Source organism: Salmo salar, unplaced genomic scaffold (assembly GCF_905237065.1).
Source record: "Salmo salar unplaced genomic scaffold, Ssal_v3.1, whole genome shotgun sequence".
Taxonomy (NCBI): Eukaryota; Metazoa; Chordata; class Actinopteri; order Salmoniformes; family Salmonidae; genus Salmo; species Salmo salar.
Genome location: NW_025547816.1, coordinates 177,099 through 205,000, shown reverse-complemented (window position 1 = coordinate 205,000; position 27,902 = coordinate 177,099). Strand labels below are relative to the sequence as shown.

At 41.0% G+C, this 27,902-nt stretch overlaps 1 protein-coding gene across 1 annotated transcript in view; it reads right to left on the bottom strand.

The window, feature by feature from the left end:
- LOC106593541 (regulator of G-protein signaling 22) overlaps positions 1-27,902 on the bottom strand; it is a gene marked incomplete at its 3' end in the record, with an annotated part of 43,575 nt that overhangs the window by 12,985 nt on the left and 2,688 nt on the right. The window contains 10 exon segments of the mRNA XM_045711610.1: positions 1,085-1,257; positions 2,669-2,761; positions 2,908-3,102; positions 6,818-6,919; positions 8,323-8,448; positions 13,343-13,556; positions 17,919-18,080; positions 19,807-20,708; positions 23,043-23,202; positions 27,680-27,765. Coding sequence (XP_045567566.1) covers positions 1,085-1,257; positions 2,669-2,761; positions 2,908-3,102; positions 6,818-6,919; positions 8,323-8,448; positions 13,343-13,556; positions 17,919-18,080; positions 19,807-20,708; positions 23,043-23,202; positions 27,680-27,765 — 2,213 coding nt within the window.

Below are 27,902 nucleotides of genomic sequence, written 5' to 3'. Positions count from 1 at the left end.
TATAGATCATTGAGGTATAGATCATTGAGGTATAGATCATTGGGATCATTGAGGTATAGATCATTGGGATCATTGAGGTAGAGATCATTGAGGTAGAGATCATTGAGGTATAGATCATTGAGGTATAGGTCATTGAGGTATAGATCATTGAGATATAGGTCATTAGGATCATTGAGGTATGGATCATTGAGGTAGAGACCATTGGGATCATTGAGGTATAGATCATTGGGATCATTGAGGTATAGATCATTGGGATCATTGAGGTATAGATCATTGAGGTATAGATCATTGAGGTATAGATCATTGAGGTATAGATCATTGAGGTATAGATCATTGAGGTATAGATCATTGAGGTATACATCATTGAGGTATAGATCATTGAGGTATAGATCATTGAGGTAGAGATCATTGAGGTATAGGTCATTAGGATCATTTCGTTTTTTACTGACCAGTTGACATGACCAGGAATAATGATTCGGTCCCTTTAGATGACACTTGTTTGACAGAAGGTGTGTGTGTGTGTGTGCGTGTGTGCGTGTGTGTGTGTGTGTGTGTGTGTGTGTGTGTGTGTGTGTGTGTTACGACAGAAAGGTCACGTCTAACAAACCCACTCTACTGTTTTATTAGTTGCAGCATGGTGTTGTGGTCAGCTGGCCACATATAGTGTATGTCATGTAAAATAAGCCTGCTGTATCTGGAGCTAGAGTTTCACCTGGCGGTGTTGTCCTGTAGGAAGGATGTGAAGTGTATAGAACTAGAGTTTCACCTGGCGGTGTTGTCCTATAGGAAGGATGTGAAGTGTATATAACTAGTTTCACCTGGCGGTGTTGTCCTGTAGGAAGGATGTTCAGTGTATAGAGCTAGAGTTTCACCTGGCGGTGTTGTCCTGTAGGAAGGATGTGAAGTGTATAGAACTAAAGTTTCACCTGGCGGTGTTGTTTTGTAGGAAGATTGTGAAGTGTATAGAACTAGAGTTTCACCTGGCGGTGTTGTTCTGTAGGAAGGATGTGAAGTGTATAGAACTAGTTTCACCTGGCGGTGTTGTCCTATAGGAAGGATGTGAAGTGTATAGAACTAGTTTCACCTGGCGGTGTTGTCCTGTAGGAAGGATGTGAAGTGTTGTAGCTCCATGCGGTGTCCTAGCAGAGAGCCCAACCTGTACCCTCTGTACCTCTCTGGGACGGCAGACCACATATCTGGAGACCTGGGGACCTCTAGTGGTGGAGGAGGGGGCCTGCAGGCCTGGGCCACAGCATGCTGAGAGAGGAAGAGAGAGAGGATCTCAATTGTACTAAACCCTCCTCACTTCCTTCTGAAGGTTTTGAGAAGGAGGTGAGGAGATAGGATGCGAGGTATCAAGGAAATACAATTGAGATTCCCCCAAATCCTTACTAGAGATCTAGGCCCATATGTGAAAAGCTTCTCAGAGTAGTCTTTCAGAACAGCACTTCAGGGGGGGACTTGATCCTAGATCAGCACTTCAGGGGGACAGGGGGGACTTGATCCTAGATCAGCACCTCAGGGGGACTTGATCCTAGATCAGCACTTCAGGGGGACTTGATCCTAGATCAGCACTTCAGGGGGACTTGATCCTAGATCAGCACTTCAGGGGGACAGGGGGACTTGATCCTAGATCAGCACCTCAGGGGACTTGATCCTAGATCAGCACTTCAGGGGGGGACTTGATCCTAGATCAGCACTTCAGGGGGACTTGATCCTAGATCAGCACATCAGGGGGACAGGGGGACTTGATCCTAGATCACCACTTCAGGGGGACTTGATCCTAGATCAGCACTTCAGGGGGACAGGGGGACTTGATCCTAGATCAGCACTTCAGGGGGGGACTTGATCCTAGATCAGCACTTCAGGGGGACTTGATCCTAGATCAGCACTTCAGGGGGACAGGGGGGACTTGATCCTAGATCAGCACTTCAGGGGGACTTGATCCTAGATCAGCACTTCAGGGGGACAGGGGGGACTTGATCCTAGATCAGCACCTCATGGGAGACTTGATCCTAGATCAGCACTTCAGGGGGACAGGGAGGGACTTGATCCTAGATCAGCACCTCAGGGGACAGGGGGGACTTGATCCTAGATCAGCACTTCAGGGGGAACGTGATCCTAGATCAGCACCTCAGGGGGACTTGATCCTAGATCAGCACTTCAGGGGGACTTGATCCTAGATCAGCACCTCAGGGGGACTTGATCCTAGATCAGCACTTCAGGGGGGACTTGATCCTAGATCAGCACCTCAGGGGGACTTGATCCTAGATCAGCACCTCAGGGGGACTTGATCCTAGATCAGCACCTCAGGGGGACAGGGGGACTTGATCCTAGATCAGCACTTCAGGGGGGACTTGATCCTAGATCAGCACCTCAGGGGGACTTGATCCTAGATCAGCACCTCAGGGGGACTTGATCCTAGATCAGCACCTCAGGGGGACAGGGGGGACTTGATCCTAGATCAGCACCTCAGGGGGACAGGGGGGACTTGATCCTAGATCAGCACTTCAGGGGGACTTGATCCTAGATCAGCACTTCAGGGGGGACTTGATCCTGGATCAGCACCTCATGGGACAGGGGGGGGGACTTGATCCTAGATCAACACTTACTACTCAGACTGTTACATAGATCATGCATTGGAGCATTGGACTTCAATAGAGGTCACCTGTTCCAGTCTGTGTCCAGCCTCCCCATACAGCTTCTTCAGTTCTCTGTACTGCTCTGACTCCACCTGGCGAGTCTCCTCCCGTACAGCCACCTGAGAGAAGACACAGTAACAACGAATCCGCGACATAACGTCAAATATCCAGACCAAAACACACACCGTACGAATCTAAGGACAGATGCACGAACAGGAGAGTTTGTGTAAAAAACCAAAAAACCTTTAAAGATAAGGGCTCATACCTTCTGGAAGGTTTCCGTGTCCCTGGTGGTGAGCAGTGTCCAGGGCTCCAGGAGGAGGGTCAGAATGTGTTCCTCCACCCAGTCAAACAGCTCCTCAAACGGGGGAGTGAGACAGGTATACACCCTCTCTCTGCTCTCCTCCTCCACCTCAATGCTACTACAGGCAGCACTGCACACGTAGGTTGAATACAGCAACTGGAGGGGTTAGAATGAGAACCGTAACTAATGGGTCAGACGGCCATCTTCATCATCATCATCATCATCACCATCATCTTCATCACTATCATCATCATCACCATCACTATCATCATCATCATCATCACCATCATCATCTTCATCACTATCATCATCATCATCATCATCATCTTCATCACTATCATCATCATCATCATCATCACTATTATCATCTTCATCACTATCATCATCATCATCATCACCATCATCATCTTCATCACTATCATCATCATCACCATCACTATCATCATCTTCATCACTACCATCATCACTACTATTATAATCATTATCATCTTCATCTTCATCATCATCATCATCATCACTACCATCATCTTCATCACTACCATCATCACTACTATTATAATCATTATCATCTTCATCTTCATCATCATCACTATCATCATCATCATCATCACTACCATCATCTTCATCACTACCATCATCACTACTATTATAATCATTATCATCTTCATCATCATCACTATTATCATCATCATTATCATGTTCTTCTTCATCACTATCATCACTATTATCATCATCATCACCACCATCATCATCATCACTATCATCATCACTATCATCATCATTATCATCATCACTATTATCATCATCATTGTCATATTCATCACCACCATCATCATCACTATCATCATCACTATCATCATCATCATCATCATCATCATCATCACTATCATCATCATCATCACCATCATCACTATCATCATCTTCATCACTATCATCATCATCATCATCACTACCATCATCTTCATCACTACCATCATCACTACTATTATAATCATTATCATCATCATCACCATCACTATCATCATCATCATCATCATCACTATTATCATCATCATTATCATCACCACTATTATCATCATCATCATCATTATCATCATCATTATCTTCATCATCATCATCATCACTATCATCATCACCATCATCATCACCATCATCATCATCAGTAAGACAAGGAGCTGATGGTGGACTACAGGAAATGGGGGGGGGTCCAGCATGCCTCCATCCACCTCGACGGGGCTGCAGTGGATCGGGTCGAGAGCTTCAAGTTCCTCGGGGTCCAAGTCACTAAGGCTCTATCATGGTCCCCACCCACCCCTCCACACTCCTCAGGAACATGGGGCCCCAAACGTCCTCAAAAAGTTCTACAGCTGCACCACTGAGAGCACTATGACTGGATGCATCACAGCCCAGTACATCACTGGGTGCTGATCTCCCTGCCACCCAGGACCTCTATATCAGGCCGTGTGAAAGGAAGGTCTGGAAGATCGTTATAAAGACTCCAGCCACCCTAGTCATAGACCAGTGGTTCTCAACCCTGGTCCTGGGGACCCAAAGGGGTGCACATTTTAGTTTTTTGGTTTTTTTGTCCGAGCAACTACACACCTGATTCAAATCGACAGCTCCTCATCAGGCTGTGTTGATTTGAATCAGGTGCACCCCTTTGGGTCCCCAGGACCAGGATTGAGAACCACTGTCATAAACTGTTCTCTCTGCTTCTGCACCAAGCAGTACCGGCACATCAAGTCTGACACCAACAGGCTCCTGAACAGCTTCTATCCTCAAGCCGTAAGACCGCTAAATAGCTAACGAAATAGCTAACGAAATAGCTAACGAAATAGCTAACTAAATATCTAACGAAATAGCTAACTAAATATCTAACGAAATAGCTAACGAAATAGCTAACGAAATAGCTAACGAAATAGCTAACTAAATAGCTAACAAAATAGCTAACGAAATAGCGAACTAAATAGCAAACTAAATAGCAAACTAAATAGCTAACTAAATAGCTAACTAAATTGCTAACGAAATAGCTAACTAAATAGCTAACTAAATAGCTAACTAAATGGCTACACGGACTATCTGAGTTGACCCTTGTATTTTATTTTTGCAACGTCTCTATACTCACTCACACACACTCACAGGGCCCTACACACTCACACTCCAACACACACTGACACTCCAACACACACACACTCACTCCATCATCTGCTCACACACACATTATATGCACATACATTTATACTGACTCTATTTATACTGACTCCACACACACACACACACACACACACACACACACACACACACACACACACACACACACACACACACACACACACACACACACACACACACACACACACACACACACACACACACACACACACAATCATCATATACGCTGCTGCTACTCTGTTTATCATATATCCTGATGCAGAGTCACCTGACCCCTGTGCATATGACTATGTGGACACACCTTCAACTTAGTGGATTCGGCTATTGAAGCCACACCCCGTTACTGACAGGTGTATAAAATCCTCAGTGACTTTCAACGTGGCACCGTCATTGGATGCCACCTTTCCAACAAGTCAGTTCGTCAAATTAAAATAGGCCCTATTATATTTCAAAATGTAAATCAAATTCTCTAGCCTATGCTAACCTATGCTAGCCTATACCAGCCTATGCTAGCCTATACTAGCCTATGCTAACCTATGCTAGCCTATGCTAACCTATGCTAGCCTATACTAGCCTATGCTAGCCTATGCTAGTCTATACCAGCCTATGCTAGCCTATACCAGCCTATACTAGCCTATACCAGCCTATACTAGCCTATACCAGCCTATACCAGCCTATATTAGCCTATGCTAGCCTATACCAGCCTATGCTAGCCTATACTAGCCTATACTAGCCTATACCAGCCTATGCTAGCCTATGCTAGCCTATACTAGTCTATACTAGCCTATACCAGCCTATGCCAGCCTATACTAGCCTATACCAGCCTATACCAGCCTATACTAGCCTATACCAGCCTATACCAGCCTATGCCAGCCTATACCAGCCTATACTAGCCTATACTAGCCTATACCAGCCTATACCAGCCTATACTAGCCTATACCAGCCTATACCAGCCTATACTAGCCTATACCAGCCTATACTAGCCTATACTAGCCTATACCAGCCTATACTTGTAACTTTGTTGGCCACATGTTTTAACCAGAACTGCATGTTCTCCTCAGCTTTATCATGGTTTGAACAATGTGCGTAATTCCAGTCCATATAGTACAGTATAATACAGTTCACACTCTAAAAGACTAGCCTACTGGAGCTAGTTTCATTTATTTACCCAAGAGAGCATATAGCTAGCTACATCTATGGGCTTCCATGTGTTTCTGTCGTGCATAATATGCAGTAGCCTGTACATCATCTATGCATTGGAAAACAGCACAAGCATTTAGGCTTTAATGTAGGGCTCATAAAATGCCTTTAATGTGGGGCCCATAAAATGCCTTTAATGTAGGGCTCATAAAATGTCTTTAATGTAGGGCTCATAAAATGTCTTTAATGAAGGGCTCATAAAATGCCTTTAATGTAGGGCTCATAAAATACCTTTAATGTAGGGCTCATAAAATGCCTTTAATGTAGGGCTCATAAAATGTCTTTAATGTAGGGCTCATAAAATGTCTTTAATGTAGGGCTCATTCAAATTAGGGAAGGGGCTTGGACATTTGGCCCATGCTTTGGCTGAGAGTTTCCAGTGATTGGAGTGGAGACTTCGCCTGTATCGTTAATATGTTTTATCCTACATCTCCCACCAGAACCTAATCCAGCATCTGATGCAATTACCCCCCCCCTTTCCCCAGGGATCCAATCTTACATGAGCCTGTCTCTGTACCCTGTAGGGATCCAGTCCATCTTGGTAGAAGAGCTGGTGGTACTGCTGCAGATCACACCAGAAGTGGACAGCATTCTCCCACAGCTGAGAAGATACAGGAAGACCTATTTATTTATGTTGTACAATACATTTACAATAACACTCTGGTGGACAGAGAGAGAGAGCAACAGAGACCCCAAAAAACCCCACAAAGAATTCCAAAAGAAATCCAATTTTGATAAACTCCCAGATCTACCATATCTACTGGGTGAAATACCACAGTGTGCCATCACAGCAGCAAGATTTGTGACCTGTTGTCACAAGAAAAGGTCAACCAGTGAAGAACAAACACCATTGTAAATACATCCCATATTTATGTTTATTTATTTTCCCTTTTGTACTTTAACTATCTGCACATCGTTACAGCACTGTATATAGACATAATATGACATTTGTGAGTGTAATGTTTACTGTTAATTTCTGTTTATTTCATTATCTATTTCACTTGCTTTGGCAATGTAAACATGTTTCCCCTGGGGAAAGGGGGATGCCTAGTCAGTTGTACAACTGAATGCATTTACATTTAAGTCATTTAGCAGACGCTCTTATCCAGAGCGACTTACAGTAGTGAATGCATACATTTCATACATTTTTTTTGTTCTTTAAAAAAAAAAAAATCTCCGTACTGGTCCCCCGTGGGAACCGAACCCACAACCGTGGCGTTGCAAACACCATGCTCGACCAACTGAGCCACACGGGACCGATGCTTTCAGAGAGGTGAGGGGCAGCTGCCTTAACCGACATCCATGTCTTCGGCACCAGGGGAATAGTGGGTTAACTGCCTTGCTCAGTGGCAGAACGACAGATTTTTACCTTGTCAGCTTGGTGATTCGATCTTTACAGCCTTTCGGTTACTGGCCCATGCTCTAACCACTTAGGCTACCCTGCCAATAAATCCCTTTGAATTGAATTGACAGATATACACCTTTCACATAATAATTGGGTATTAATAATCTTTTGGCAAAAGAATTGTCGATATGCTAAAGTTGTCAGGAAAACCCCTTGGTTTAAAAGGGAGCGAGAGAGCGCACTACATTGCTGCCTGCCATAAGATGAGGGACAGTGTCTGACAGACCAATAAACCTGCACATGTCCTCTATGCTTGTTGTTATTGTTGAATGTGTTGGTTATTTTGACCCTTGGTTATTGTTGTTACTGTTGTCCTGTTGACAATTTTGATTCTCATTTTTATTTATTTTTATATTGTAAATATCCAAAATAAGCTTTGGCAATATGTACATTACGTCATGCCAATAAAGCGAATTGAATTGAAAGCGAGAGAATGGAGAGAGAGAGATATGGAGAGAGAGACAGACAGACAGACAGACAGACAGACAGACAGACAGACAGACAGACAGACAGACAGACAGACAGACAGAGAGAGAGCGAGACAGAGAGAGAGACAGACAGAGACAGAGAGAGAGAGAGAGAGAGAGAGCTGTTTGTACCGGGTTTCCAGAGCTTTCACAGTAGCGTGTGAAGTAGAACCCGGCCTGTGAGTCGACACATAGAGCCTGTAACATCCTCTCCATCCGCCTGTCCCCTACAACAGGACTGCTGCTGGCATTACCTGTCTGAGATAACACACAATAATACTACTATATTAACCTGTCTGAGATAACACACAATAATACTACTATATTAACCTGTCTGAGATAACACACAATAATACTACTATATTAACCTGTCTGAGATAACACACAATAATACTACTATATTAACCTGTCTGATATAACACACACACAGAATAATACTACTATATTAACCTGTCTGATATAACACACACACAGAATAATACTACTATATTAACCTGTCTGACACACACAGAATAATACTACTTTATTAACCTGTCTGAGATAACACACAGAATAATACTACTATATTAACCTGTCTGATATAACACACACACAGAATAATACTACTATATTAACCTGTCTGATATAACACACACACAGAATAATACTACTATATTAACCTGTCTGATATAACACACAGAATAATACTACTATATTAACCTGTCTGATATAACACACACAGAATAATACTACTATATTAACCTGTCTGATACACACACACAGAATAATACTACTTTATTAACCTGTCTGATATAACACACACACAGAATAATACTACTATATTAACCTGTCTGATATAACACACACAGAATAATACTACTTTATTAACCTGTCTGATATAACACACAGAATAATACTACTATATTAACCTGTCTGATATAACACACAGAATAATACTACTATATTAACCTGTCTGATATAACACACACAGAATAATACTACTATATTAACCTGTCTGATATAACACAGAATAATACTACTATATTAACCTGTCTGAGATAACACAGAATAATACTACTATATTAACCTGTCTGATACAACACACAGAATAATACTACTTTATTAACCTGTCTGATATAACACACACAGAATAATACTACTTTATTAACCTGTCTGACTTAACACACACACACAGAATAATACTACTATATTAACCTGTCTGATATAACACACAGAATAATACTACTATATTAACCTGTCTGATATAACACACAGAATAATACTACTTTATTAACCTGTCTGACACACACAGAATAATACTACTTTATTAACCTGTCTGAGATAACACACAATAATACTACTATATTAACCTGTCTGAGATAACACACAATAATACTACTATATTAACCTGTCTGATATAACACACACAGAATAATACTACTATATTAACCTGTCTGATATAACACACACAGAATAATACTACTATATTAACCTGTCTGATATAACACACACAGAATAATACTACTTTATTAACCTGTCTGACATAACACACACAGAATAATACTACTATATTAACCTGTCTGACATAACACACACAGAATAATACTACTTTATTAACCTGTCTGAGATAACACAGAATAATACTACTATATTAACCTGTCTGATATAACACACAGAATAATACTACTATATTAACCTGTCTGACATAACACACACAGAATAATACTACTTTATTAACCTGTCTGATATAACACACACAGAATAATACTACTATATTAACCTGTCTGATATAAACACACAGAATAATACTACTTTATTAACCTGTCTGATATAACACACAGAATAATACTACTATATTAACCTGTCTGACATAACACACAGAATAATACTACTTTATTAACCTGTCTGACATCACACACAGAATAATACTACTATATTAACCTGTCTGATATAACACACACAGAATAATACTACTTTATTAACCTGTCTGATATAACACACACAGAATAATACTACTTTATTAACCTGTCTGATATAACACACAGAATAATACTACTATATTAACCTGTCTGAGATAACACAGAAAAATACTACTATATTAACCTGTCTGAGATAACACAGAATAATACTACTATATTAACCTGTCTGATATAACACACACACAGAATAATACTACTATATTAACCTGTCTGATACAACACACACACACAGAATAATACTACTATATTAACCTGTCTGATATAACACACACAGAATAATACTACTTTATTAACCTGTCTGACATAACACACAGAATAATACTACTTTATTAACCTGTCTGATATAACACACACAGAATAATACTACTTTATTAACCTGTCTGACATAACACACACAGAATAATACTACTTTATTAACCTGTCTGACATAACACACAGAATAATACTACTTTATTAACCTGTCTGACATAACACACACAGAATAATACTACTATATTAACCTGTCTGACATAACACACACACACAGAATAATACTACTATATTAACCTGTCTGATACAACACACAGAATAATACTACTTTATTAACCTGTCTGATATAACACACAGAATAATACTACTATATTAACCTGTCTGATACAACACACAGAATAATACTACTTTATTAACCTGTCTGATATAACACACACAGAATAATACTACTTTATTAACCTGTCTGACATAACACACACACAGAATAATACTACTTTATTAACCTGTCTGACATAACACACAGAATAATACTACTTTATTAACCTGTCTGATACAACACACAGAATAATACTACTTTATTAACCTGTCTGATATAACACACAGAATAATACTACTATATTAACCTGTCTGACACACACAGAATAATACTACTTTATTAACCTGTCTGATATAACACACAGAATAATACTACTTTATTAACCTGTCTGACATAACACACACAGAATAATACTACTTTATTAACCTGTCTGATATAACACACACACGAATAATACTACTATATTAACCTGTCTGATACAACACACAGAATAATACTACTTTATTAACCTGTCTGACACAACACACACAGAATAATACTACTTTATTAACCTGTCTGACATAACACACACACAGAATAATACTACTTTATTAACCTGTCTGACATAACACACAGAATAATACTACTATATTAACCTGTCTGATATAACACACACACACAGAATAATACTACTTTATTAACCTGTCTGATACAACACACAGAATAATACTACTATATTAACCTGTCTGACACAACACACACACAGAATAATACTACTTTATTAACCTGTCTGACATAACACACACACAGAATAATACTACTATATTAACCTGTCTGATATAACACACACACACAGAATAATACTACTTTATTAACCTGTCTGATACAACACACACAGAATAATACTACTATATTAACCTGTCTGACACAACACACACAGAATAATACTACTATATTAACCTGTCTGATACAACACACAGAATAATACTACTTTATTAACCTGTCTGATATAACACACACAGAATAATACTACTATATTAACCTGTCTGATATAACACACACACACAGAATAATACTACTTTATTAACCTGTCTGATACAACACACAGAATAATACTACTATATTAACCTGTCTGACATAACACACAGAATAATACTACTTTATTAACCTGTCTGATATAACACACAGAATAATACTACTATATTAACCTGTCTAACATAACACACACACAGAATAATACTACTTTATTAACCTGTCTGAGATAACACAGAATAATACTACTATATTAACCTGTCTGATATAACACACAGAATAATACTACTTTATTAACCTGTCTGATACAACACACAGAATAATACTACTTTATTAACCTGTCTGACATAACACACACACAGAATAATACTACTATATTAACCTGTCTGATATAACACACAGAATAATACTACTATATTAACCTGTCTGATATAACACACACAGAATAATACTACTATATTAACCTGTCTGACATAACACACACACACAGAATAATACTACTATATTAACCTGTCTGACACACACAGAATAATACTACTATATTAACCTGTCTGATACAACACACAGAATAATACTACTATATTAACCTGTCTGATATAACACACAGAATAATACTACTTTATTAACCTGTCTGATACAACACACAGAATAATACTACTATATTAACCTGTCTGATATAACACACACACAGAATAATACTACTATATTAACCTGTCTGATATAACACACAATAATACTACTATATTAACCTGTCTGATATAACACACAGAATAATACTACTATATTAACCTGTCTGACATAACACACAGAATAATACTACTATATTAACCTGTCTGATATAACACACACAGAATAATACTACTTTATTAACCTGTCTGATATAACACACACACAGAATAATACTACTTTATTAACCTGTCTGATATAACACACAGAATAATACTACTTTATTAACCTGTCTGATACACACACACAGAATAATACTACTATATTAACCTGTCTGACACACACAGAATAATACTACTTTATTAACCTGTCTGATATAACACACAGAATAATACTACTTTATTAACCTGTCTGATATAACACACACACAGAATAATACTACTATATTAACCTGTCTGATACAACACACAGAATAATACTACTTTATTAACCTGTCTGATATAACACACACACACAGAATAATACTACTTTATTAACCTGTCTGACATAACACACACAGAATAATACTACTATATTAACCTGTCTGATATAACACACAGAATAATACTACTTTATTAACCTGTCTGACATAACACACAGAATAATACTACTATATTAACCTGTCTGATATAACACACACACACAGAACAATACTACTTTATTAACCTGTCTGACATAACACACACACACAGAATAATACTACTTTATTAACCTGTCTGATACAACACACAGAATAATACTACTTTATTAACCTGTCTGACATAACACACACACACAGAATAATACTACTATATTAACCTGTCTGACATAACACACAGAATAATACTACTTTATTCAACTTATATTAAGCTTTTCATAAAATAAAGAAAAATCTAATTGTTTATCTCAACTCTCTGTCGGTCACACCTAATACCTGTGTGTGAGCTGGTGTGGGGGTCCTGTCTCTGGGTAGAGAGGTGTCTGGGGGGATGGCAGGTCGAGGTATACAGGTGTGTGGCCGGAGGGCGTCGAGGGTGATGTAACGAGGGTTAGGGTTGACACCAGAGGGAGGCCGTAGCTGTCCGTTCCTCCACAGTGACAGTCTGAGAGGATCAATTCCTCTCTGGCTCATCCTGAATCTGGGACCCCTGGAACACAACCAGAACATGAACCTGGGACCCCTGGAACACAACCAGAACACGACAGGACAACATTCATATGAATGCACACTCATAAGCTCCACCACATACCTTAATTCACCCTAAGCATCGCGCCAATAAGTTTAACCCACTTAGTGGAAATTATAACGTGGCTCACATAGCGAGGAACGCTACAATATTTAAATTGAACATGAACATAACATTAACATAACGATATTATTAACACATGACTTGAATATAACCACAGAAATACGAGACAGTATGGACCAGGTGATCCTAGTTCAGGTCACAGTCTAGTATGGACCAGGTGATCCTAGTTCAGGTACCAGTCTAGTATGGACCAGGTGATCCTAGTTCAGGTACCAGTCTAGTCTAGTATGGACCAGGTGATCCTAGTTCAGGTCACAGTCTAGTCTAGTATGGACCAGGTGATCCTAGTTCAGGTCACAGTCTAGTCTAGTATGGACCAGGTGATCCTAGTTCAGGTCACAGTCTAGTCTAGTATGGACCAGGTGATCCTAGTTCAGGTCACAGTCTAGTCTAGTATGGACCAGGTGATCCTAGTTCAGGTACCAGTCTAGTCTAGTATGGACCAGGTGATCCTAGGTCAGGTCACAGTCTAGTCTGGACCAGGTGATCCTAGGTCAGGTCACAGTCTAGTCTGGACCAGGTGATCCTAGTTCAGGTCACAGTCTAGTCTAGTCTAGTATGGACCAGGTGATCCTAGTTCAGGTACCAGTCTAGTCTAGTATGGACCAGGTGATCCTAGTTCAGGTCACAGTCTAGTCTAGTACGGACCAGGTGATCCTAGTTCAGGTACCAGTCTAGTCTAGTATGGACCAGGTGATCCTAGTTCAGGTCACAGTCTAGTCTAGTATGGACCAGGTGATCCTAGTTCAGGTCACAGTCTAGTATGGACCAGGTGATCCTAGTTCAGGTACCAGTCTAGTATGGACCAGGTGATCCTAGTTCAGGTACCAGTCTAGTCTAGTATGGACCAGGTGATCCTAGTTCAGGTACCAGTCTAGTCTAGTATGGACCAGGTGATCCTAGTTCAGGTCACAGTCTAGTCTAGTATGGACCAGGTGTTCCTAGTTCAGGTACCAGTCTAGTCTAGTATGGACCAGGTGATCCTAGTTCAGGTCACAGTCTAGTCTAGTATGGACCAGATGATCCTAGTTCAGGTCACAGTCTAGTCTAGTACGGACCAGGTGATCCTAGTTCAGGTACCAGTCTAGTCTAGTATGGACCAGGTGATCCTAGTTTATCACGGCTGTCAGCCAATCATAATTCAGGACTCAAACCACCCAGTTTATAATACCTAACAATACACACATCCCCAAAATACAAACAAAGGAATTAAGACGAGCGTCAGAGTCATGAATATATATATATATATATATATATATATATATATAATGATGTATAGGATGGTGTGTATAGACAGGGTATTTAACCAACTGCTCCACTAACCTCTCTCTCCCTGCTCCTCCAGGTATGATCCTGTTTTGTTTGTTCCTTTGTAGCTGTATTTAGTTTCCACTCAGTCATGTTACACACACACACATATTCATGCATCCGTGCACCCTACATACACCTTACATTATGACATTTCCACACCTCATTCCTTTTTCTTTGTTTAGAATGAATAGTTTTGTTTTATAATAAAGAACTTTTTTAATTGGCCTATACCGGTTGTTGATGTCCTCTCATTTTTGCCACAGGCTATGAGCCGGCCTGTGACAGTAGTTATATAGGATGGTGTGTATAGACAGTAGTTATATAGGATGGTGTGTATAGACAGTAGTTATATAGGATGGTGTGTATAGACAGTATAGACAGTAGTTATATAGGATGGTGTGTATAGACAGTAGTTATATAGGATGGTGTGTATAGACAGTAGTTATATAGGATGGTGTGTATAGACAGTAGTTATATAGGATGGTGTGTATAGACAGTAGTTATATAGGATGGTGTGTATAGACAGTAGTTATACAGGATGGTGTGTATAGACAGTAGTTATATAGGATGGTGTGTATAGACAGTAGTTATATAGGATGGTGTGTATAGACAGTATAGACAGTAGTTATATAGGATGGTGTGTATAGACAGTATAGACAGTAGTTATATAGGATGGTGTGTATAGACAGTAGTTATATAGGATGGTGTGTATAGACAGTAGTTATATAGGATGGTGTGTATAGACAGTAGGTTATATAGGATGGCCTGTGACTAGAATACAGTAGTTATACATAGGATGGTGTGTATAGACAGTATATAAACATGATGACAATGTTAAATCGGGTAATGGAGTCTGTGGGTCCCCGAGGATGGTGTTAGAACACCCCCGTCAGTCAGTCTCCTCACCAGTAGCAGAGCAGTAGCTATCAGTGATGCGTGGCTGTACTAGACAGTCAGTCTATATCGCAGGATGGTGTGTATAGACCCAGTTGGTCAACAGCTACATTCAGACTGCTGTGTGCACACCTAGTTCCATTGTATGGTGTTTAGAATGAATAGTTTTGTTTTATAATAAAGAACTTGTTAATTGGCCTATAGCAGTTGTTGATGTCATGTATGTTTGCAAGGCTATGGCGGCTGTGACAGTAGTTATATAGGATGGTGTGTATAGACAGTAGTTATATAGGATGGTGTGTATAGACAGTAGTTATATAGGATGGTGTGTATAGACAGTATAGACAGTAGTTATATAGGATGGTGTGTATAGACAGTAGTTATATAGGATGGTGTGTATAGACAGTAGTTATATAGGATGGTGTGTATAGACAGTAGTTATATAGGATGGTGTGTATAGACAGTAGTTATATAGGATGGTGTGTATAGACAGTAGTTATACAGGATGGTGTGTATAGACAGTAGTTATATAGGATGGTGTGTATAGACAGTAGTTATATAGGATGGTGTGTATAGACAGTAGTTATATAGGATGGTGTGTATAGACAGTAGTTATATAGGATGGTGTGTATAGACAGTAGTCATATAGGATGGTGTGTATAGACAGTTTAGACAGTAGTTATATAGGATGGTGTGTATAGACAGTTTAGACAGTAGTTATATAGGATGGTGTGTATAGACAGTAGTTATATAGGATGGTGTGTATAGACAGTAGTTATATAGGATGGTGTGTATAGACAGTATAGACAGTAGTTATATAGGATGGTGTGTATAGACAGTAGTTATATAGGATGGTGTGTATAGACAGTAGTTATATAGGATGGTGTGTATAGACAGTAGTTATATAGGATGGTGTGTATAGACAGTAGTTATATAGGATGGTGTGTATAGACAGTAGTTATATAGGATGGTGTGTATAGACAGTAGTTATATAGGATGGTGTGTATAGACAGTAGTTATATAGGATGGTGTGTATAGACAGTAGTTATATAGGATGGTGTGTATAGACAGTAGTTATATAGGATGGTGTGTATAGACAGTAGTTATACAGGATGGTGTGTATAGACAGTAGTTATATAGGATGGTGTGTATAGACAGTAGTTATATAGGATGGTGTGTATAGACAGTAGTTATATAGGATGGTGTGTATAGACAGTATAGACAGTAGTTATATAGGATGGTGTGTATAGACAGTATATAGACAGTAGTTATATAGGATGGTGTGTATAGACAGTAGTTATATAGGATGGTGTGTATAGACAGTATAGACAGTAGTTATATAGGATGGTGTGTATAGACAGTAGTTATATAGGATGGTGTGTATAGACAGTAGTTATATAGGATGGTGTGTATAGACAGTAGTTATATAGGATGGTGTGTATAGACAGTAGTTATATAGGATGGTGTGTATAGACAGTAGTTATATAGGATGGTGTGTATAGACTATAGTTATATAGGATGGTGTGTATAGACAGTAGTTATATATGATGGTGTGTATAGACAGTATAGCTGTTATATAGGATGGTGTGTATAGACAGTAGTTATATAGGATGGTGTGTATAGACAGTAGTTATACAGGATGGTGTGTATAGACAGTAGTTATATAGGATGGTGTGTATAGACAGTAGTTATATAGGATGGTGTGTATAGACAGTAGTTATATAGGATGGTGTGTATAGACAGTAGACGTAGTTATATAGGATGGTGTGTATAGACAGTAGTTATATAGGATGGTGTGTATAGACAGTAGTTATACAGGATGGTGTGTATAGACAGTAGTTATATAGGATGAGCCTTGACTAGAATACAGTATATACATATGAAGTGGGTAAAACAGTATATAAACATGATGACAATGTTAAATCGGGTAACTCTGGAGTCTGTGGGTCCCCCGAGGAGGGGCTAGAAAACACCCCCGTCAGTCAGTCTCCTCACCAGTAGCAGAGCAGAGCCTCAGTGATGCGGGGCTGTACTCTCTGCAGTCTGTCCTCTCTCCAGCAGGGGGAGGTAGAGAGACCCAGTCTGGTCAACAGCTCACCATTCAGACTGCTCTGGCCACCGCTCAGCAGGTAGCAGCTACGCATCTGGACCAAATGCCTGTCACAATCAATCAATCAATCACTGACTGACTGAAGACGGTTCTGTCCACGTCATTGGTTAAGAGGAAGGCTTATTGTCATCTCAGGTTCTATACATCAATGAAGGCTTGAGGTTAGGGTTTAGGTTAGGGTTAGGGTTTAGGTTAGGAGTCAGAGTTAAGGTTACGGTTAGGGGTTGGGGTTCAGGTGAAGGTTAGGAGTTATGGGTTAAGGTCAGGGTTCAGGTGAAGGTTAGGAGTTATGGGTTAAGGGTTGGGGTCAAGGTTGGGGTCAGGGTTCAGGTGAAGGTTAGGAGTTATGGGTTAAGGTCAGGGTTAAGGTGAAGGTTAGGGTTTATGGGTTAAGGGTTGGGGTCAGGGTTAAGGTGAAGGTTAGGAGTTATGGGTTAAGGGTTGGGGTCAGGGTTAAGGTGAAGGTTAGGAGTTATGGGTTAAGGGTTGGGGTCAAGGTTGGGGTCAGGGTTCAGGTGAAGGTTAGGAGTTATGGGTTAAGGTCAGGGTTAAGGTGAAGGTTAGAGTTTATGGGTTAAGGGTTGGGGTCAGGGTTAAGGTGAAGGTTAGGAGTTATGGGTTAAGGGTTGGGGTCAAGGTGTTAAGGTGAAGGTTAGGAGTTATGGGTTAAGGGTTGGGGTCAGGGTTAAGGTGAAGGTTAGGAGTTATGGGTTAAGGGTTGGGGTCAGGGTAAAGGTGAAGGTTAGGAGTTATGGGTTAAGGGTTGGGGTCAGGGTTAAGGTGAAGGTTAGGAGTTATGGGTTAAGGTCAGGGTTAAGGTGAAGGTTAGAGTTTATGGGTTAAGGGTTGGGGTCAGGGTTAAGGTGAAGGTTAGGAGTTATGGGTTAAGGGTTGGGGTCAGGGTTAAGGTGAAGGTGAAGTATTGGAGTTGTGGGTTAGGGGCTGGGGTTAGGGTTTATGGGTTAGTGGTTGGGGTCAAGGTGAAGTTTAGGAGTTATGGGTTAAGGGTTAGGGGTTGGGGTCAAGGTTGGGGTCAGGGTTCAGGTGAAGGTTAGGAGTTATGGGTTAAGGTCAGGGTTCAGGTGAAGATTAGGAGTTATGGGTTAAGGGTTGGGGTCAGGTGAAGGTTAGGAGTTATGGGTTGGGGTTAAGGTGAAGGTTAGGAGTTATGGGTTAAGGTCAGGGTTAAGGTGAAGGTTAGGAGTTATGGGTTAAGGTCAGGGTTAGGTGAAGGTTAGGAGTTATGGGTTATGGGTTAAGGTGAAGGTTAGGAGTTATGGGTTAAGGGTTGGGGTTAAGGTGAAGGTTAGGAGTTATGGGTTAACGTCAGGGTGAAGGTTAGGAGTTATGGGTTAAGGTCAGGGTGAAGGTTAGGAGTTATGGGTTAAGGTCAGGGTGAAGGTTAGGAGTTATGGGTTAAGGGTTGGGGTCAGGGTAAAGGTATATATATGGAGTTTTGGCCTTCCATGGTGACATCACCATTTCGGTGAATTAGTTAATAGACCAATAAGGAAGAGAGTTCCAAACCTCTCTGCCAATAACAGATAATGTTCTGTTTTCCCCTCCACACTCAGGCCACTCCCAGACAGTCAGAGCAACATTTTGACTTGACAAATTGCCTTTTGCTAAGAAGATATTTTTGTTTCATTTTGACCATTATAATTCAAAACAATCGCAGTAAGGTACTTCATTGTTACCCAGAAATGATTTGATATTGAGATAAAAACTGCTGCATTGGACCTTTAAGGAAGTACTGAATGTGTATATGAATACCTGTTTTTCCTCCTGCCGTCCTGTAGGGTCTTCAGTCTCTCTATATCCATCCACAGACGCAAAAGCTTCTCTCCTAGTGTTCCCTTTAAGAAGTCCTTAAAGTCACCAAGGCCCTGTCTATCACCATGGATACTAACAGTGACATCATAGAACTCAAGGTCATTCTCCTCCTCTGACCCTCCACCCTGCTCCTGGTCCTTCAGTCTGCTGTGGCTGGTGGCTGGACCTCCCTCACAGGGGCTCTCTGTGTGGGCTGACCCTCCACCCTGCTCCTCGTCCTTCAGTCTGCTGTGGCTGGTGGCTGGACCTCCCTCACAGGGGCTCTCTGTGTGGGCTGACCCTCCACCCTGCTCCTGGTCCTTCAGTCTGCTGTGGCTGGTGGCTGGACCTCCCTCACAGGGGCTCTCTGTGTGGGCTGACCCTCCACCCTGCTCCTGGTCCTTCAGTCTGCTGTGGCTGGTGGCTGGACCTCCCTCATAGCGGCTCTCTGTATGGGGACCACCCGTCTCCTCATCAGCGGTAGAACAGGAGGGACTCTGGGACTTGGGGTCCCCATTACCCTCATCTGTAGTTCCTGCCTCTATCTCTGTCTTTGCCTCCGTCTCTGCGAGGTAGACGTTCATCTCCTGCTCTGAGGCGCGGTCTCCCCGTCTCCTGTCCCAGTCTAGAAGTGAAGAGCAGAGAGGACAGTCCGGGAGCGAAGAAGAGAGAGGAAAGGAGACGAGGAGTGAGGAGGACAGGGCGTAGGACTCTGAGTCAGGGATGCAGGAGAAGCAGGCTGAGGCCAGACCCCTCTGTCCCTCCCGGCCCAGGGAGCACACCGGGGTTTTCACAGACCGGGTACAGACAGGAAGCTGCTTATCCTTGTCCTTAGCCATTGTCAACATGTCTGTTACTGAGGCCTGCAGAAACACAAAGAACACAAACAAAGCCAGTGTGACTATAGGGAAGTGTTGCCTGGGGTGAGAGAGACAAAGAAATACCTGGATAATACACAGCATGTATCTACTGTTTCACCAACACCACAAAACAAGTGTTTATTTATGACAAATAATCATCTCCGCTGTACTTAACCATATAGACATCATACTGAGATATATCATCTCCACTGTACTTAACCATACTGAGATATATCATCTCCACTGTACTTAACCATATAGACATCATACTGAGATATATCATCTCCGCTGTACTTAACCATATAGACATCATACTGAGATATATCATCTCCACTGTACTTAACCATATAGACATCATACTGAGATATATCATCTCCACTGTACTTAACCATATAGACATCATACTGAGATATATCATCTCCGCTGTACTTAACCATATAGACATCATACTGAGATATATCATCTCCACTGTACTTAACCATATAGACATCATACTGAGATATATCATCTCCACTGTACTTAACCATACTGAGATATATCATCTCCACTGTACTTAACCATACTGAGATATATCATCTCCACTGTACTTAACCATACTGAGATATATCATCTCCACTGTACTTAACCATATAGACATCATACTGAGATATATCATCTCCACTGTACTTAACCATACTGAGATATATCATCTCCACTGTACTTAACCATACTGAGATATATCATCTCCACTGTACTTAACCATATAGATATCATACTGAGATATATCATCTCCACTGTACTTAACCATACTGAGATATATCATCTCCACTGTACTTAACCATATAGATATCATACTGAGATATATCATCTCCACTGTACTTAACCATACTGAGATATATCATCTCCACTGTACTTAACCATATAGACATCATACTGAGATATATCATCTCCACTGTACTTAACCATACTGAGATATATCATCTCCACTGTACTTAACCATATAGACATCATACTGAGATATATCATCTCCACTGTACTTAACCATATAGACATCATACTGAGATATATCATCTCCACTGTACTTAACCATATAGACATCATACTGAGATATATCATCTCCACTGTACTTAACCATATAGACATCATACTGAGATATATCATCTCCACTGTACTTAACCATATAGACATCATACTGAGATATATCATCTCCACTGTACTTAACCATATAGACATCATACTGAGATATATCATCTCCACTGTACTTAACCATATAGACATCATACTGAGATATATCATCTCCACTGTACTTAACCATATAGACATCATACTGAGATATATCATCTCCACTGTACTTAACCATATAGACATCATACTGAGATATATCATCTCCGCTGTACTTAACCATATAGACATCATACTGAGATATATCATCTCCACTGTACTTAACCATATAGACATCATACTGAGATATATCATCTCCACTGTACTTAACCATATAGACATCATACTGAGATATATCATCTCCGCTGTACTTAACCATATAGACATCATACTGAGATATATCATCTCCGCTGTACTTAACCATATAGACATCATACTGAGATATATCATCTCCACTGTACTTAACCATATAGACATCATACTGAGATATATCATCTCCACTGTACTTAACCATATAGACATCATACTGAGATATATCATCTCCGCTGTACTTAACCATATAGACATCATACTGAGATATATCATCTCCACTGTACTTAACCATATAGACATCATACTGAGATATATCATCTCCGCTGTACTTAACCATATAGACATCATACTGAGATATATCATCTCCACTGTACTTAACCATATAGACATCATACTGAGATATATCATCTCCGCTGTACTTAACCATATAGACATCATACTGAGATATATCATCTCCACTGTACTTAACCATATAGACATCATACTGAGATATATCATCTCCACTGTACTTAACCATATAGACATCATACTGAGATATATCATCTCCGCTGTACTTAACCATATAGACATCATACTGAGATATATCATCTCCACTGTACTTAACCATATAGACATCATACTGAGATATATCATCTCCGCTGTACTTAACCATATAGACATCATACTGAGATATATCATCTCCACTGTACTTAACCATATAGACATCATACTGAGATATATCATCTCCGCTGTACTTAACCATATAGACATCATACTGAGATATATCATCTCCACTGTACTTAACCATATAGACATCATACTGAGATATATCATCTCCACTGTACTTCACCATATAGACATCATACTGAGATATATCATCTATGTGAATCAGTAGGATCTGCTGACCTGCCCCAGTGACACATCGAGGACCTTCATCAGGATCTGCCTGTCATCAGGCCCAGGGGAAGGACAGACGGTCTCTGTGATGACAGGGTGTTGGACTGAGGCGTCATCTCTCTTCTGGTTCCAGCCCCGAGGGCCACACTGAGAAAGCAGCTTCGCTAACCTTGGGAAACACCGCCAAGCATCCATCAATCAATCAATCAATCAATACGTTATTTATAAAAGCTTTTAAACAACATTTGTCACAAAGTGCAGGAATGCAGGTCAGACAAACCTATGAATGGAAGAATAGAATAGAATGGAATAGAATGGAAGAATAGAATAGAAGAGAATAGAAAATAATAGAATGGAATGGAAGAATAGAATAGAAGAATAGAAAATAATAGAATGGAATGGAAGAATGGAAAAATGGAATAGAATTGAATGAAAGAATAGAATAGAAAATAATATAATAAAATGGAATGGAAGAATAGAATAGAATGGAAGAATAGTATAGAATGGAAGAATAGAATAGAATGGAAGAATAGTATAGAATGGAAGAATAGAATAGAATGGAAGAATAGAATAGAAGAATATAAAATAATAAAATGGAATGGAAGAATGGAAAAATGGAATAGAATGGAATGAAAGAATAGAATAGAATGGAAGAATAGAATGGAATGAAAGAATAGAATAGAATATAATAAAATGGAATGAAGAATAGAATAGAAGAATAGAATAGAATGGAATGGAAGAATAGAATGAAGAATAGAAAATAATAAAATGGAATGGAAGAATAGAATAGAATGGAAGAATAGGAATAGAATGGAATGGAAGAATAGAATAGAAGAATAGAATAATAATAAATGGAATGGAAGAATAGAATAGAAGAATAGAATAGAATGGAATGGAAGAATAGAATAGAAGAATAGAAAATAATAAAATGGAATGGAAGAATGGAAAAATGGAATAGAATGGAATGAAATAATAGAATAGAATGGAAGAATAGAATAGAATGGAAGAATAGAATAGAAGAATAGAAAATAATAAAATGGAATGGAAGAATGGAAAAATGGAATAGAATGGAATGAAAGAATAGAATAGAAAAGAATATAATAAAATGGAATGGAAGAATAGAATAGAATAGAATAGAATGCAATGGAATGTTATTGCCTGGAGTAAGGTATTATTCCATCACTGTCCCAGGGTGTCTACCTTCACTCTGCCAATACAGCTGTGTTAGGTTAGGTGAGTGACAGGCAGGTGTAGTGTGGGTTAGAGAGAGTCACCTGCTCTCAACATGTACTGTATATGCTAACATGGCACGCAGAAGAGATTTATGTGGGATTAGGTATCCATGAGCTGCAGGAAGTAGGACCTATAGGTCGGGTGGTAGTAGAACTATAGGTCGGGTGGAAGTAGGACCTATAGGTCGGGTGGAAGTAGACCTATAGGTCGGGTGGAAGTAGGACTATAGGTCGGGTGGAAGTAGACCTATAGGTCGGGTGGAAGTAGACCTATAGGTCGGGTGGAAGTAGACCTATAGGTCGGGTGGTAGTAGGACCTATAGGTCGGGTGGAAGTAGGACTATAGGTCGGGTGGAAGTAGACCTATAGGTCGGGTGGAAGTAGACCTATAGGTCGGGTGGAAGTAGAACTATAGGTCGGGTGGAAGTAGACCTATAGGTCGGGCGGAAGTAGGACCTATAGGTCGGGTGGAAATAGGACCTATAGGTCGGGCGGAAGTAGGACCTATAGGTCGGGTGGAAATAGGACCTATAGGTCGGGTGGAAGTAGGACCTATAGGTCGGGCGGAAGTAGGACTATAGGTCAGGTGGAAGTAGACCTATAGGTCGGGTGGAAGTAGGACCTATAGGTCGGGCGGAAGTAGACCTATAGGTCGGGTGGAAGGAGACCTATAGGTCGGGTGGAAGTAGGACCTATAGGTCGGGTGGAAGTAGACCTATAGGTCGGGTGGAAGTAGGACTATAGGTCGGGTGGAAATAGGACCTATAGGTCGGGTGGAAATAGGACCTATAGGTCGGGTGGAAATAGGACCTATAGGTCGGGTGGAAGTAGGACCTATAGGTCGGGTGGAAGTAGGACTATAGGTCGGGTGGAAGTAGGACCTATAGGTCGGGTGGAAATAGGACCTATAGGTCGGGCGGAAGTAGGACCTATAGGTCGGGCGGAAGTAGGACCTATAGGTCGGGCGGAAGTAGACCTATAGGTCGGGTGGAAGTAGACCTATAGGTCGGGTGGAAATAGGACCTATAGGTCGGGTGGAAGTAGACCTACAGGTCGGGTGGAAATAGGACCTATAGGTCGGGCGGAAGTAGACCTATAGGTCAGGTGGAAGTAGGACTATAGGTCGGGTGGAAATAGGACCTACAGGTCGGGTGGAAGTAGGACCTATAGGTCGGGTGGAAGTAGGGACAGGCAGGATCAGGATAAGGGCAGTGCTGACATCAAGACAAGGCAAGGGCTCATTTCAAGGTTTTACTGCTAACCTACAAAGCATTACATGGGCTTGCTCCTACCTATCTTTCCGATTTGGTCCTGCCGTACATACCTACACGTACGCTACGGTCACAAGACGCAGGCCTCCTTATTGTCCCTAGAATTTCTAAGCAAACAGCTGGAGGCAGGGCTTTCTCCTATAGAGCTCCATTTTTATGGAACGGTCTGCCTATCCATGTGAGAGACGCAGACTCGGTCTCGACCTTTAAGTCTTTACTGAAGACTCATCTCTTCAGTAGGTCCTATGATTGAGTGTAGTCTGGCCCAGGAGTGTGAAGGTGAACGGAAAGGCTCTGGAGCAACGAACCGCCCTTGCTGTCTCTGCCTGGCTGGTTCCCCTCTCTCCACTGGGATTCTCTGCCTCTAACCCTATTACAGGGGCTGAGTCACTGGCTTACTGGTGTTCTTCCATGCCGTCCCTAGGAGGGGTGAGTCACTTGAGTGGGTTGAGTCACTGACGTGGTCTTCCTGTCTGGGTTGGCCCCCCCTTGGGTTGTGCCGTGGCGGAAATCTTTGTGGGCTATAGTCGGCCTTGTCTCAGGATGGTAAGTTGGTGGTTGAAGATATCCCTCTAGTGGTGTGGGGGCTGTGCTTTGGCAAAGTGGGTGGGGTTATATCCTTCCTGTTTGGCCCTGTCCGGGGGTATCATCGGACGGGGCCACAGTGTCTCCTGACCCCTCCTGTCTCAGCCTCCAGTATTTATGCTGCAGTAGTTTGTGTCGGGGGGCTAGGGTCAGTCTGTTATATCTGGAGTATTTCTCCTGTCTTATCCGGTGTCCTGTGTGAATTTAAGTATGCTCGCTCTAATTCTCTCTCTTTCTTTCTCTCTCTCGGAGGACCTGAGCCCTAGGACCATGCCTCAGGACTACCTGGTATGATGACTCCTTGCTGTCCCCAGTCCACCTGGCCGTGCTGCTGCTCCAGTTTCAACTGTTCTGCCTGCGGCTATGGAACCCTGACCTGTTCACCGGACGTGCTACCTGTCCCAGACCTGCTGTTTTCAACTCTCTAGAGACAGCAGGAGCGGTAGAGATACTCTCAATGATCAGCTATGAAAAGCCAGAGCCTGGATCCTCTCTAGGTTTCTTCCTAGGTTCCTGCCTTTCTAGGGAGTTTTTCCTAGCCACCCCTCATAGCCTGGTTCCTCTCTAGGTTTCTTCCTAGGTTCCTGCCTTTCTAGGGAGTTTTTCCTAGCCACCCCTCATAGCCTGGTTCCTCTCTAGGTTTCTTCCTAGGTTTCTGGCCTTTCTAGGGAGTTTTTCCTAGCCACCCCTCATAGCCTGGTTCCTCTCTAGGTTTCTTCCTAGGTTCTGGCCTTTCTAGGGAGTTTTTCCTAGCCACCCCTCATAGCCTGGTTCCTCTCTAGGTTTCTTCCTAGGTTCTGGCCTTTCTAGGGAGTTTTTCCTAGCCACCGTGCTTCTACACCTGCATTGCTTGCTGTTTGGGGGTTTTAGGCTTGGTTTCTGTACAGCACTTTGAGATATCAGCTGATGTAAGAAGGGCTTTATAAATACATTTGATTAAAAAATAAATGTGATTGATTAAGTCAGGACAGACAGGATAAAGGGCAGTGCTGATATCAAGACATAGCAGTGCTGATATCAAGACAGATGAAGTCAGGACAGACAGGACCAGGATAAAGGGCAGTGCTGATATCAAGACAGATGAAGTCAGGACAGACAGGACCAGGATAAAGGCAGTGCTGATATCAAGACAGATGAAGTCAACAGACAGGACCAGGATAAAGGGCGTGCTTATAAGACAGATGAATCAATAAAGGGCAGTGCTGATATCAAGACAGATGAAGTCAGGACAGACAGGACCAGGATAAAGCAGTGCTGATATCAAGACAGATAAGTCAGGACAGACAGGACCAATAAGCAGTGCTGATTCAAGACAGATGAATCAGGACAGACAGGACCAGGATAAAGGGCAGTGCTGATATCAAGACAGATGAAGTAGAAAGGACCAATAGGGCAGTGCTGATATCAAAAGATGAAGTCAGGACAGACAGGACCAATAAAGGGCAGTGCTGATATCAAATGATCAGGACAGACAGGACCAGGATAAAGGGTAGTGCTGATATCAAGACATGCATCAACAGGTGATATGACCCCCTAGTAATAAAACATTGGGGATTACCTGTACTCGAAGTAGCAGTCACTGTGAATAAACAAGGGTAGTCTTTCTTTTAGGATCCACTCCAGTCCCTGTTGTCTGTCCAAGCACTGTTACGGCGTTCAAATCAATAATTATTATTCTCATTCAGATGATGTCACACACACACAGACGTCTGATTTAATAAACTCCATATCAACCAACTAAAATCATGAATCAATCAACTAATCTGATGAGAAACTTGAAT